Below are 14,850 nucleotides of genomic sequence, written 5' to 3'. Positions count from 1 at the left end.
GTTCAAATATCCCATCACTTGGGGCTATGGGACAGACAGGCTCTTTAGGGATCCTGGGCAGAATGAGAATGCTTCTAAGTTGTAGCTGTGATTAAAGCTTTATTAATTCACAGAATGTTGTAATTAGCCTAGCATTGGATTTTTCTAATCGGAATCACTGTAGCACAGAATTTTATAAGTAACATGGCTTATGGTTACTTACTGAGCACCTGGAGCCTCTGCAGATTGGGTCAAATCTTAATACATAGTATGCAATGCAACAATGATAATCAAGGCTCAAAATGCATATAAAGGAGTACGAGTCACTTGCTCAGTCCTTGGAGGAAACAGTCAGTAGTGGGAGCATTCCTCACCATCGGGGGGGTTCATTGGTTTTGCTGTCCAGCAGCAGTTCTGGTCCAAGCCCTACTTAGGACTTGCAGCTGCATGATTTTCTAGGCAGTGCTCTGTGTGCTGTTACGCTTCCCTGTTTGGTGATGGGACCATCACGACGCTGGCAGGGAGGGGAAAGTTGGCCCGGTGTCCAGGGCCTTGAAGATAGGTGAGGAGAGAAGATGTCTGCCTGGTACCCAGGACCTTCAAGGCTGGGGATGATGGGGAGAAGGGTTGGGTTGATACATGACCAGCTTGCTTACATGTAATGGTTGTTTGCCTTCTAAAATGGCATTAGTTTTGCTAACTGTATTAGCAGAAATCAGGGGATAGAGTTCATTATCCCCATTGCTGAGAGTCCACCTTAGCTAGCTTCTCAGTAACCCTGCAACTAGCCAGCACTGGAGACAGTCTTGGTCTATAGATTGAGAGTTATGCACTGAGGAAATTACAGCAGTGATGAGATGTCTCAGCTATGAACAGAAAGTGCTATTATCTTGTGCCTAGCTTAGGATGTCCCCTAAAACAAAACTTAGAACCACTGACTTCAGAAGTAGTTTTCTTGTAAAAATGTCTGGTGGAGATTGCAGTGTGACTTAAAATACCAATGAAAGCTGAATTTTGGTGCATTTGCAAATGTTGCATTAATTGTATCACACAGCTGTTTTTGCATAATGTCACATGCAAAAATTTTGTCTGAATACCTGTCAGTGATTCGCTTATGTGACTGTACACTGACCCCAACATAATCACCACACTCCAATACTCTTCGCTCAAAGGGTGGTGAAGCACTGGCACAGGCTGCCCAGAGAAGCTGTGGATGCCCCATCCCTGGAGGTGTTCAAGACCAGGCTGGATGGGGTCTTGGGTCAACCTGGTCTGGTGGGAGGTGTCCCTGCCCATGGCAGGCAGCTGGAACGAGGCGATCCTTGAGGTCCCTTCCACCCAAGCCATTCTGTTCATACAAGCCAGCCTTGCCCTTCATCCCTTATAGAGCGCTTAGTCCCTCTCTTCCCCTGTTGCCTGCTCCCTACCATGTAGTCATCTAACACCTCTAGTGTAATGCAAGGGATGATCAGAGGAATTCTGTAACAAGCTCAAGCAAGGTTTACTCTGGAGTTTCCCTCTATGTTGTGAGCATAGTTTTGGGGCTGTTTGTGTGCTAGCAGGTAGCTAGTTAGCTTCTGTATCTGCAGGGGAGCCTGTCTTTTCTGTAGCACTCTGATACCAAGAATAGGTGTTGGCTTGGGGACAGCAGAATAATGTTTTGAGAGAGGATTTCTCAGTCATTCTTTGAGTCGTTTCATTTCTGACCTCATCCAGTCATGACTTCAGGAAACAGCTCAATGCTAAGCTGTGATGACACGTCAAAGAGTCACTGACTTTTCTACTCTGTGCTCCATCTGCAACTGTACCAGTCTTACACATTGGCTAATGCTCACTGAACATGACAGCCAACAGATCTTGCTCGTGTTGTTAATCAGTGTTAAGGGGTTTATGAACCAGGCGGTGGAACACTCTTTTGATCCCATGAGTACTCTCATGTGTTCCTCCCTAGATAGTTAATCGCTCAGCTGTTTTTCACTCTGTATCTAAAATCTATTCATGGCTTAGCTTCCTCATTTCGGTATGTGTTAAGTCAAGCAATCAAGATTCTTCAGGAAATTCAAATGTCACTGTCTGTGCATCTAAAATAATTTGTGTGGATCCAAAGTGTTCTCAGGCATTGCAAAGGTGAACTGTAGCCTTCTAACTGGCTTATTTAATATGCTTAACATTAAAAATCTATTTTTTTTTCCTTTTTTTTTTTTTTAAGTGGTGTTTGTGGACAGTAGATGAGAATGTAGCCATCGCTGTAGGATCAGGAATACAGTTAAGGATTCCTCGCTTCTGAAGTTGTGCTACTGCCTTCTGAAATTTCTTTCCTCTTACTGATAGCCAAGCAACCCCCCCCCCCCCCCCAAAAAAAAAAATAAAATAATTACACATCTCTGCAGCCTAGGAAGCCTCATAATTACGCAGTACAACATCTAATTGGGTTGACACGGAAATCACTCTTTGTTTAAATGGAAACATTTGCTAATCTATTGCCATTATGTGCTTTTTACTTTGCAGAAAATCCAACTGGGGAACTAGAAAGGAAGGCATCGGACCACAGAGACATTTCAATTTCTAGTGAGCCCCAGAAGAAGGAAGTTTCTACTGATACAGAGGAAGATCAACTTCTTGAAGACATCGCTATCGAGTATAGCTCCAAAGTAATTCAGTGCCCGTCAGCTGTCGGCTCTGTTGCAGAAAACAAACCCTCCACTGGACCTGATGGAGCTTCAGCCCCTGAGGGCCCTGAACTTGCCTATGTGCCTGCCGATCCCGAGCAGCTCGCTACCCATATTCTAGGTAATACGGATTCTGCTTATTCTGTGAGGGATGTGGCAACCAGCGTGCAGACTCTTAATGAAGACTCTCAAGCCTCAGAGACTTCGTTTACACTAGTAGACGATGCTGAAGAAGATGATGCTGCTGCCTTGGCAGCTGGGGCTTCTGTCGAGGCTGTTAGGTCACAACCAGGAGTGCAGTGTTACTCCCCTGTGGCTGGAGAACCAGGGCCCTCAGACAGCCAGGCTGATGTCTCAGCAAATGATGTACAAGTTTCATCATCCCTTTTGCAGGAAGACCCTTTTCCTCCTCCACCACCACCACCACCATCACTTTCTTCCCAAGGGCAGTTGCAGGTTGCACCTTCCAGCAGCGCAGCTGAGCCTATCTCAACTGCTGAGGGTTGGGATAAGCCGACGGTGGATGCAGAGGTTCCACCTTTCACAGAGCAGTTCCCAGAGAAAATAATCATTCCCTTTATAGAACAAACAGCTTATCTGTTAAAGATCGATGTAGGCCAGGTCTTATGTGCCAAGACCTTAGGTCCACCTGCTGCTGCTGCAGTGTGCCAGCCTGAGGGAGTGGAATCCGCAGCACACATGGAATCAGCTGAGCAAGTTTATGTCATGTCAGGTAAGAAAGGTCCTTGTGTCATCTTCCTGTTCCAGCGGCCAGCCCTACTAACTTCATCAGTGGTTATTGAATGGAAAACCACCTACATCAGCACACTGGAGTGGCAGTGACTTTTCAGAAGCTACTGTACCAGCACTGCTTGGCCACAGCGCATGTTAGATCTCTGCGATCTGTTCCAAGAAGTGTGGCTAGCTCTGGGCAGGACTGCTGCTTTCCTGTGGATAAATGCAGATGAGAGCAAAGGGAAGGTAGCCCTTGATCCCAAATGGTCTTGCTCAAAACAAGCCATACTTGCTGAAGCAGGTAGGAGAGGTCTAAGATGTGCCCTGTGGCTGAAGATGTGACTGGTAAGAGCTCCTCTTCTTCAAAGATCTCACATTCCAGCATTGATGTATGAGGTTTTCCATTTAAAAACAAATGGTGGTGGTTGCCTGTGCTGTCTTGGTGAAACTGGTGAGTTTCTGCAGCTGCGCTGGGTGGGCTGAGCACTGGTCATCAGTTCTGCAAACATGAAGAGAGCTGGTGCTCTGTTTCTTGGTGAAGCCCTCATCACCATCTCTTCCATGTGGTGATAAGTGCCTGGCTCATCCCTCGCCCAGCTGGAAAAACCCTCCAGGGTGGAGCTCCCCTGCCCCAGGTCTCCCAGGTTCTGCAGAATCTGTCCAAGCCTTATCCCAGGTGCTAGGAGAAGTAATACAGTTGTGAGGTCTCAGCAAAGCATGGTGTAGAGGAGAGCTGAATTTGAGCAGATCTCTAAATTAACGATGTTGCCTCTTAAGACATGGTTTTGGGAGAGTTTGGCAAGCCTTAGTTTCAGAAGTGCTGGTCAAATGGCTGAGTTCTTAAATGCTCACTCAGGAGAGCCTCTGACCATGAGCAGTTCCACTTCCCCAGGCTGCAGGTGTCCATCAGCTGTGTTTCAAACTGCACCTGCTATCCCAGCTCTCTTCTCCACCATGCTTGCTTTTACAAAGCATAGGTCTGTTTGTCTTGAACATAAGGACTTAGACTGTGACTGGAATTCACTGCTCCTGACACCAGCCCTCTTACGTTTTTGTCTTTGTAGCCATGGCATCAAGGGAAGCCGGACAGCCACCACCATGTTCTAATGTGTGGACCCTCTATTGCCTAACTGACTTGAGGCAAGGTCAAAAGCCACCATCCCCCGGTCAGCTGCCACAAGTGTCTGCTCCAATTTACGCGATGCGAGAAGAGAACAAGAGGGGAGACACTCCACCTTTCATTTTAGTGGGCTCTACCATTCAGACCAGGCAGGACTGGCAGTCTCTTCCTAGCCATGCTGTCTTCACACAGCAAGGGGCAGCTGCCAGGAGACTCACGGTAGTCCCAGTCCCCGTAGCCAGGCCAGCTGATGAGGAAACAGACAGGCCCTGTGTGCCAGACTTTATCTCGGTTGCCATCCCTCTGGATATGGTGATGTCTGCCAAGCAAGGCTGACCAGCTTGCAGGTATAAACGCCCGTGCAGAGGGTTACAGGGGAGATGCGGGGGTTTGACTGTTGCTACTGACAAGCGTAATTCAGCCCATCTTTAAATACAGTCAGGTTTAAGGCTAGCGATTAAACTACTTGTCATGCATAACAGACACGAGGCCTTGCCCAGCTTGTTACTTTGCAGTTAGTACTACTGCTCTTGCTCTGGTTTTAGCCTACAGTAACCAAGATTTAATCTGATATTTACATACAGCTCAAACCTTTTTTAAAAAAAATCAAACCGCAAGTGTAGCATGACAGTGTTGCAAAATACTACTTAACTTTAGAGTTCATTTTGGTGACATAATTAAATTGTAGTTCTCGGTATATACACACCTTGTACTGAGTTCATGCTGGTTTTTTAAACAGGTTGAGAAGCGACGCTGGCTGGCCTTCAGGATACGTTCGTAAGGAATGGAATTTAACATATTAAAAACTGCTTTATAAAAATGAATTGCATCCTGTGCAGTTTATACTTCTCTAGCCCAGCACGACATACCCAGTGTAACTTCCAGCATGCACTATGAAAATGCAGTATTGCAATATGACCAGAGACATCGGCTACAGCTGTTGTGTTGCTGAGGACTCCAGCTCCTTCACTGTGCTAACGGTGTACGCATAAGCTCAAACTACACAGAAATTATATACAGCTTAAGTTAGTTCAGTGTGTAGTGTAAAAAAGAAAACAGAAAGTGTAGTTGTAGCTTGTACTGCTGGGGTTATACTCACATGAAAGGCTGCCAAGAGAAGACATTTCCCCTTATCTATGCAAACGTCACTGCATCACTGCGCTGCCTGGGTAATTCTAGTAGTGCACAGTAAATATAGAAAGTATCTCATTGCCTTCAGTACAGTTTTGCTGGTCCAGCTTCCAGGAAGGAGGCTCCGCAGCCTCATTGAAGTTCAGGAAGAAGGGACTGCATTCCCCAGCCATCCCCAGCTCCCATAAGCAGAAAAGAGGGCACTGGAGCCCACTACCCACTCCACTGCAGCAGCTTTTGCAGTAGGCCTGCTCTGAAATGCCCAGCGCTGTTAGACAACACTCTAGACCATATGCAAGAAGTTTTGAAGCCTTTATTTAGTAGCAATTAAATTATTTGATTAACACTAACCTCCAGACAGCAGTTAAAATATTGTACAAAGAGCAGCTTGCCCTCTAGAAGCTCTGTACACAGTTCAATATAAACTTACATTCTAAGATTGAATGCACCCCACTGAAAAGGGGTAAAGCAGCTGTGCACAGGAGGCCTCACCGAGGTGCCTTACTACCTCTGAAATGCACAAGACTTCCTCCCAGGGAATTTGCACAGTACAGACACAGTTCCTGTCCCCCACCACCGTGTCCCGCTGGGTCCTGGGCTGGATCAGTTCTTGCCTTTTTGCAGCGGTGCTGGGCACCAGAACTTCTAGTGCATTAAACAGATTCTTTTTAAACCTGTTACTAGTGTGCAGTTCGAATCAGATCTGTAGGTGTTTAAATGGCTCTTAATTCCATAAACCATAAGGTTGGTAGCAAAACAGGAGAGCAAAATTCAAAACACACTGCACAAAACATTGAATAAATACCTCTGATTAATGTTACCAGCTTAAACAACTGCGTGAATGCTCCAGAAATGGGCACGCTTCTGGAATCTGGCCAGAGCTCAGGATTCAAGGGAGTTGCTTTAGTAAAAGAAAAGTCACTTTATGAAAAATTACATCTTTACAAGAGTGACACACCCTTCTTTGCTTTAAGAACGGACTATTGCAATTACTTCGTGTGCTTTTAAACATTCCCATGTCACAATAAATAAAACCAGTTTTACTTGTGCCGACTTTAGCTACGAAAGAAAGTATTCACAGAACAGCCGAGGGTGTTCTAGTCCTCATACACCACAACCTAATATAGGTGTATTCAGCAAACGGGGCAGCTCTACACCATGACGACGTACTGGCTTTGTCCGCACGGGACCCACCATCAGCCACAAAAAGTACTCCCTACCCCAGGGACTGCAGGTCATGTACCACCAGCATTACTGTGGAGACGTATAATATATTCTGTTGGATAACATGTCAGTTTTTTTCAGGAGGTAAGTAAAACGAGGGAAAACATTAAAACAGATTAAGACTTATTTGTGTCTCAGCCACAGGCTTCTTATTGCGTTTTAATAAATATCAGGCAAGTTAAAGTAGTTTCTGTCCCAGTAGTTGCCAGAGTAAAGCCAGTCCTGTGTACCGGTGTAGGGGTTGGGACCTTGGTGGAACCATCTGTAAGGAAACACACAGCACGTTAGGGAAGCTGTTCACGCATTTCTGTGGAAGTTCAGAACTGCTTTGCTGCGTCTTCAGTGGTTACTGCTCAAAGTATATATGGTGAATGCCGGAGCCCTCTGGATTTTAAATTCTTATGTCAGATTTCCCCATTCCCAACACCACTTTAGTGTCTCCCAGGTGAAGTATCTGACACATATTTTGTCACTTGAAGCAGTCAAGACTATCACACAGCAAGGACAGATCCAGTTAGACTTCAAAGCAGTTGTGAACAGTCATTTTGGCATGCAGGAGCACTAACAGTTTTTTCAAGACATGTTAAACACTGCAAGCACCACAGTCCTGGAAACAGAAAAACGTTAGGATCTAGATTTCCCCTTGTGTTTTACGACTTTGTTTTGCAGTGCACTAACTCACAACAAGCATGTTAGCACCCCTCAGCATGGACAAAATTCCCCCCAGGGGCTGCAGGGGAAGTCCCGGCCTATCACCGCGTAAGGCCTTGCACCCCAGTGTCAGCGCTGTGGGGCTAACCCCAAAGCCAAGAAAGCTGGTCCCAGCTGCAGGAAACTATGTGCAAGCTTCTGCTGAGCTGGCTGCTGCCAGGCACTCTGGATGTGGTGCTGCCTTCGTTTCCCTTCTCTCTCCTCCTGCCTCCTCTGGAAGCAAGCTGTGTACGTGCCCACAGATGTGCACTCATGTAGCAGCGCGGGTAGGGGGGTGACTGTAGAGTAGGGTGCACTTCACAAGGCCAGACTGCTGGCAAGCAGCCCCCAGTGGCAAGTAGGACCTGTCAGAGCACCACGGTACAGGAGTTTGTCCTCTTCTCTCACACCAATGCTGTATGGCATTACTGAGCACACCTTACTGCTTGGGACCAGCCTGATTTTCTGCCTCACAGCAGCAGACCGCACGCCACCAGCCCTCTAGCAGTTAAAGGTTTTGCTGTGTTCTGCCAAGCCACGTTCACAGCAAGAGGCAGGTTGCTGTAAGCCCTTTCTGTGGTTGATAAGCTCCAAACACCTCAGTGGTCACAAAAGCCAGCTCGTGCTTTATACGCCTCGCTGCAGTGAGTGCCCTTCCTTAAATCATGTGTGTGTCTGGCAGCCCACTTAAATTCAACTCTGCCGTTCAAGGATATCATTGGGTCCCCCAAGCAGAAGTTAAATCAAATTTGGACCAATTATGAGAAACCGACTTTGAAAAGCAAAAGCCTGAAGGCAGCCAGCCCTACAGTGCCACACCACCAAGTGGAGCAGCTTGTAGGCGAGGCTGGCTGGGTCCAGGGGGGTTGAGATGCGTATCAGAAGTAACGCCCTGCCGAGCAGCAGTGGTCCTGCCCTGATTAAATGAAGGAGTCAACAGAAGGCAGAAATAGCTGTTGCCCCTTGTGTTGTACATGGCTCATGACCATATCACCTCCATGCAGGATGCATCTGCTCTTCTGATATAATGTGTGTGTGTGTGCACGCGTTTGCCTAGCATGGCACCTAGCACACACACACACATTCGCCTCATCCCTCAGAGGAAGGAGTTTCACCCCTTGGTACCTCACTGCAGCATCTGCAGCACTGGAACAGATCAGGACACCGGAGCATCCTCCAGTGCTGCTGCTACCAGCATGGGAAGGACAGGGGGACGCCAAAGCGATGGGCAGCTAAGTGACAGGGGAAAGAGCGGGATCTGAATCACCAGCAACAAGCACCCCTCTGCTTCAGAACTGAACCAGTCTTTACTCAGGAGTTCAGACTGCTGCTCAGCATGAATCACTTCTTCAGAAACACCAAGGCCCCCCTTCTGAAGTGGATTCAAAATAAACAATCGCTCGGCACGTTGGAGAAGTCTCTTAGGAGGGAAGAATTTGCTAGACAAGCCAAGTAATATACCTTTATGGGGCCTGGAAGGTGCAGCAGTTTACATCAATTTACGTCATGCTGCAGATGAAGACCTACAGCTGACCTGCTGGGAACAGGTAGGAGAGTTTCCCTTCACAGTATGTTTTTTTCCCCCCAAGCCCAACCCTTTGCATTAAAATGGAAAGGAGCTGTTCCTACATAATTTATGTTCATCCTTTGGAAGCAGCTGTACTTGGCATTCCTACTGAGGAGATCAAATACTAGGGGGAAAAAAAAAAGAAACAAAGGAGTTCTTAAGGGATACCAGGCAAGTGGTGAGCAGGTCTAAAGTTCATGCACCGTCTACTTGCACTACAACAGCTGAAGAACCTTGGGAATGGTTTCTGCACTCATTACAGACCCTGTAAAACCACTGCTCTGAATTGTGCTCTGGAAATTCCCCTACTCCTGATACTCAAAGTCCAGGTGCTTTGAGCTATGCCTTAAGGTACTTCAGATACCTGGAGGAACACAGTGTAGTTTTCCTTGCTTTAAAAACATTTGGCAGGAGTTAGAACCAAAGCTTATAAGGCCTCTGAATTCAGGAAAGGAAGAGGGAAGTGTAAGGCTGTCCAGCATTTACTCAGAAGCATTACAAAGATGTTATTTTGCACCATTTTCAGGGCAGACAAACCCAAACACTTCAAGAGAGCAGGCATAAGAAAAAGACAGTTCAGACATAACCAAACCTGGGACTCTGGGCTGATGGGTGACTTCATTTGGAGGAAAGAAAACAAAAAGTGATTTACAGTTACAAATAGACATTTTAAAGACCTTTAATCCATAGTGTCTGGGTGTATTAATAGCTAATTAGTAAAGAAGAGATGAAGCTTGGTTCCTTTTAGAGTTTAGCCCTACTGTTTCATTTCTTTTCCTTTTTTTTCCCTGTGAAGGGATGACCAACCTATTGATATAAATTTAATAGACTCCAGTCAAACTAGGTTTATATGGTCATGTTTTCAAGACTTCTGTTTAGCTTGCTGTGCTTAAGAGCTCCCAACTGACTTCCCTCACCTTACGGTTTAAAAAATTATCCTGGCAGATGCTAAAAAGTAAGCTAACCTTTGCCTCAGTTCTAATTTTTGCAGTTGGTCATGCTCTCAGAAAGGAGGAAATGATTTAGTGAGGTGAGAAAGCCATTTCACCACGTTGAAAACAGCTGACTGTGGTGGGAATGCAGCGCTGCCGACACACAGCAACTGAGAAGTGACAGCAGTCAATAAGCTGTCAAGTTCACCGGAGGAATCATTTCTTCCTCCCTTTGGCCAAGCACCCAAATTTGAGGCAATTATAAGTCAATCACCAGCAGTCCTTACAAGCAGCTATCAGAGGCAACATCTTTGCCAGGCCAGAACCAACAGAGGCCCAGAAAAGACAGCGCACTTAGCATGTGAACAGCGAGAAGGAAGGACTGTAGACAAGCCTGACCCTGGAAGCACTACAGCCTGTGCAAATACAGCAGCACCACCACCAAACCAGGTACGTCAGCTTCTTCCACACCGACACATCTCTGTGCATCGCTGGCGTGGTGGCAGTTAACCTGCGTGTTCAAAGCCTTTATATAACTAACCACGTGCAGAAACGTGGGCACGCTTACCTTGTCTTCCAGTCTTCCTCTGACTTTGAACGATTTTTGCGGGCGGTCCTTTGCTTTTCTTCTAGCCTCTTCTTTTCCTCACTAGCTAGGTCTTGAAGGAATAAAAATACACAGGTAAATAAATATTCACAAGGCCTTCGTGTATATACATATGTACATAAAAATTTGTATATAAGAGAGAGTCACAGCTGACCCAGCAAATTAACAAGGGACGTAGAAAAATTGTCCATTTAAAAAGCCATCAACATAACACAGTAATGTTCCTGTTCTAGCCTAAGAGCAGAGCCAGGCCAGCTGTGGCACAAGATCAGCCACTGACACATTCCGGTCTCGTGACCACTAAATACACATTCATGTCCTGAGGTCCATGACAACATTTCCATGTCAGCAAATGTGAGCTAGGGGAGGCAGCATATCTAGAATTTATTTCAGTAGGGAAACTGATAAAGTACAACACAATGCTGGATTTATTGCCAAAGTCTGGCCACCTGCCGGAGTTTTGGGTACGCTGTTACTAGCGCTTAGTTTCTGGTCAGTAAGGGTTTGCAATATTCATCTCCAAACCATGAGGAATAATCTTTGCAGCACGCTTTTGTTGTTGTTGTTGTTGTTAAAGTAAGCTTGCATTTGGCCAAAAGGACGGGCTTGTTTTTCCTTCAGAATGTCTCAGGACTAAGTCAGAAGTCAGACTAAGAAGCAGATTAAATGAAAGGCATGATCTCTTTCATACTTGAATACTCAAAAAGTGTTTCACAAACAGTTCAGAAAGAAGTATTTGAGAGAATTATTTTTGGAAGACCAACTGCATGTTACCAGTCTATCTGCAAGATCAACTTTAGGCTGTTAGTATAGTGAAGAAACATTTAACTCTTGTTAAAGGCACAGGTACTGCACTTCAAGTTTAGACACACAAGTTATTGGCGATGCTGTGAACCAGGAATGTCCACCCTGCTGGCCAAAAAACAATCCAGCAGACAGAAGAGACTGCTTGTAGGAATTCATTGATCTGCTTTTTTTTTTTTTTTTTTTATAAGCTTCAAAGAAATTATCAGCTTCTGAGAAAAAAACTCAGAAGTACAATTGCACTGTAGTATGTCTGTTTCATTGTTTTTCATACCTAAGTCTCAGACTATTTATCAGAAGCAGTCACAGTCATCATGCTATTACGTAGGTGAAGCTGAATCAGAGGTTTCATGACTTACCCAAATCACTTAACAAGCCAGAAAAAAAATATCAGAAGCCCCCATGCTTTTAGCCTACAAATGTGGCCACCCTGCTTTATAAGTAAAATGACAAAGAGAGGGGCAAAAAAGAGTTGGGGGAGGTTGTTCCACACCATAATCAAGTATTTAACACCAAGTTGCACATCAGAAGACTAAAAGACACTTTTCACTCCATGACATTACAGTAACAATCTCTATGAGGTTTCTAAAAAGCACACAATTTCTACTCATTTGAAGTCTCGTTCACTTCTAATTCACTATTCTAGGACAACAAAAGTGTTCAATTCCCAGCGAAGAATGATTTTGCAGCAAGTACATTTGACGTTGCAGTTTCAACTTAAATACTTTCGACTGCATTAGTCAGAATTGGCACAACAAAATATCCCTTTTGCACTGGCTGATGAAAACAGAAACCAAAAAGTTCACAAATACTTCTGAGACTCTCTTCTTAGATTAGTCTCCAATCATAGGGCTTGACTACAGAGCACAACAAAGGGTTTCAAACTAGATAAAAAGCATAGCATGAAGTTTAAGATTCCTGCTTATATGGAAGAACACAACCAAGTAGGTGGTGCAGCGTGTTCCTGGACAGGAGCTAAGCCACTCATTCTCTCCAATTTGCCGAGGAGGAACTAGGGAGAGAATCAAAGAGCAAAAGCAAGAAAAACTCATGGGTCAAGATTAAGACAGTTTAATAAGGTGGTCTTGATGCTGCACAAACATTCAACGGCATGTCATCAGTGCTTGGGCACCAGTGTAAAAACACAGCACCGTAACGTTAGGCTGCTACGAACAAAATTAGTTAGTACCTGACCCAGTAAAGGTGGGCAGCATACCTTTCCCACTAGAGGCACACCAGTTAAAGAGTTATGGTCTTGTAGCATGGGTCACTACTTATTCTAAAAGTTCATCTAATAATTGAAAAATGGAATTTGTTTCCTTTTTTTTTTTTCCCTCCAGCCCTTCAGTTTTAACAAGAAATAAAAACGTACCTATCTCTCCGTTTTCCATGGCTCTGATATCTGGTCGTAGCCGGCAGTCAGTTTTGGGAATGACGCTCTCCATTTCTTTGTCCAACTCATTCAAAGCCATGGCAAAGCTAGTGAAGTTGTACATCTGAAATACAGAGATACAGCTGAAAGTTGACTTTCTTACAAAGCCTCTAGCTGCTAGCCTTAATACACACCAGAACAGATGTATAAAAACAAACATCCAGATGCTCTTATATTATTTAATCACTCAAGATAGGAATACTGAAGATACCAGCAGAGCTGCACTGTCAGGAAGAGTGTAGCTGATCCTTGGCGGTTCTGTTTAACCAGGACAGCATCCAATTACTCAGTGCACTACTTCACTCTTATCTTATTTTTCCAGTCCTATTGGTATTTTCCCCAGCTCTGTAAGGAGACTTCCCCCTTGATTAACTTATTGAGGGCACCTTTTCTTGTTTGAATTCTTTTTTTTTTCTCCTGTAGTGGCACACATGCCCTCAGTCCCTGCCCACTGGCTCTCCAGCTCCACAACCCTTCACACACCACTGAGGTATGTGCCTCAGCAGGGGAACAGAGTGGAGAGAAGAAGAGGGGAAGTTGCCCATACCTCTGGCTGCACAAAGCACTCCATTTTGCAGAAAAACTGAGCAAACTAGAGTCATACCTGTGGTGGTTACCCCTCCAATCCCACATTACAGTTAAAACTGTAGTGAGAAAGTTTGTTGCTGTGACCAGGCAAACCCACATCCATTAGTGAAAAAGAGGACAAATTAATCTGCTTTGCGTTGACCAGGCAGAACAACAGGATAGCATGCATTTTTTAATAAACAGAAGCACGGCTGACCTGTGCTGAATTTGGAGGTCTTGGAGTTATCTTCCATAGCAAAATACTTCCAGGAATAACATACACACTCTCAGAATCTGGCAATGGCATCTCATCGGGTTCCTCGGTATTGCCCACCTAAAAGTAGCACATAAAGAAAATGAAAATATTTTACTATTTTTATTATCATCACAGAATGGTTTGGTTTGGAGGGGACCTTAAAGACCATCCAGTTCCACCCCCCTGCCATGGGCAGGGACACCTCCCACCAGACCAGGTTGCTCAAAGCCCCATCCAGCCTGGCCTCCAGGGATGGGGCATCCACAGCTTCTCTGGGCAACCTGTGCCAGTGCCTCACTGCCCTCTGAGTGAATAATTTATTCTTTATACCTAATCTAAATCTACAGTTTTTTAGTTTAAAGCTATTATTCCTTGTCCTACCACTACATTCTCTAATAAGGAGTCCCTCTCCTGCATTTCTGGCTCATACCAAGCTTCTCGTCAACCAGCACCTGCAGGTCCTTCTCCTTAGGGCTGCTCTCAGTCCCTTCTCTGCCCAGTCTGTATTTGTGCTTAGGATTGCCCTAGCCCAAATGCATCATCAGCAATATTAAGGAGTCAAACAATTTGCACTTGTTCTTTCTAACACTGGAACTTATGTAAAATTACTTTTACCAAATGTAAATTTCAGGAACAAACTTTTCAAGATGTGTACTCCCTCCCAAGCAAAGACTACCAGCAGTTTCGTACATCGATATCTTCATGGATAAAATTTGGATGATCAAGTGCTAAGAAAGGTCAATTCTTCTGCTAGAAAAATGTCCTGTTTACTCAAACACAAGCACTTCTATACCTGATGGCATTAATTCAGCCACACAAGATTATGTTACTGTCCTGAACTAAAGCCAGCTAGACAACCAGCAAGACCCTCCCATGAAAATTTGGTGCTACTATCACAGCTAAACACAGCAGTTCATTTCAGAGACCACAGAAGAGCAGAGCTGAACTTAAAGACAACTAATGCTCTAAAACCCCTGGCTACATGCTAACAGCTTTAATCCTGCTGCTAATAAGCTTTGCTCTGTGTTGGTTGTATCAGATAATACAGGCTGATGTTTTAGTACAAAATAAATCCCACCACCTAGAATGGGCTCAACTGTCCTCCAAGCTGATTCAATCTTTCAGAAATTAGGAGTT

The 14,850-nt window shown here is 44.9% G+C and overlaps 1 protein-coding gene across 4 annotated transcripts in view; it reads right to left on the bottom strand.

Moving 5' to 3' along the window:
- Window positions 1-5,938: 5,938 nt before the first annotated feature.
- The window catches only part of OSBPL1A (oxysterol binding protein like 1A), a gene marked incomplete at its 5' end in the record, with an annotated part of 76,698 nt that continues 67,786 nt past the window's right edge, over window positions 5,939-14,850 (bottom strand). For 3 of the 4 annotated variants that reach the window (XM_084282481.1, XM_084282484.1, XM_084282483.1), the window contains 5 exons: window positions 5,939-7,120; window positions 9,708-9,731; window positions 10,616-10,706; window positions 12,831-12,954; window positions 13,675-13,791. In XM_084282481.1, coding sequence (XP_084138607.1) covers window positions 7,018-7,120; window positions 9,708-9,731; window positions 10,616-10,706; window positions 12,831-12,954; window positions 13,675-13,791 — 459 coding nt within the window. In that variant the 3' untranslated portion in view covers window positions 5,939-7,017. The remainder of the gene's footprint in view (window positions 7,121-9,707; window positions 9,732-10,615; window positions 10,707-12,830; window positions 12,955-13,674; window positions 13,792-14,850) is intronic. The other variant, XM_084282482.1, reaches the window with a different exon arrangement.

This window comes from Netta rufina (genome assembly GCF_964035555.1).
Source record: "Netta rufina genome assembly, chromosome: 2".
Taxonomy (NCBI): domain Eukaryota; kingdom Metazoa; phylum Chordata; class Aves; order Anseriformes; family Anatidae; genus Netta; species Netta rufina.
Note: the sequence above shows the minus strand (reverse complement) of the source record. Positions and strands in the feature narration are given on the sequence as shown.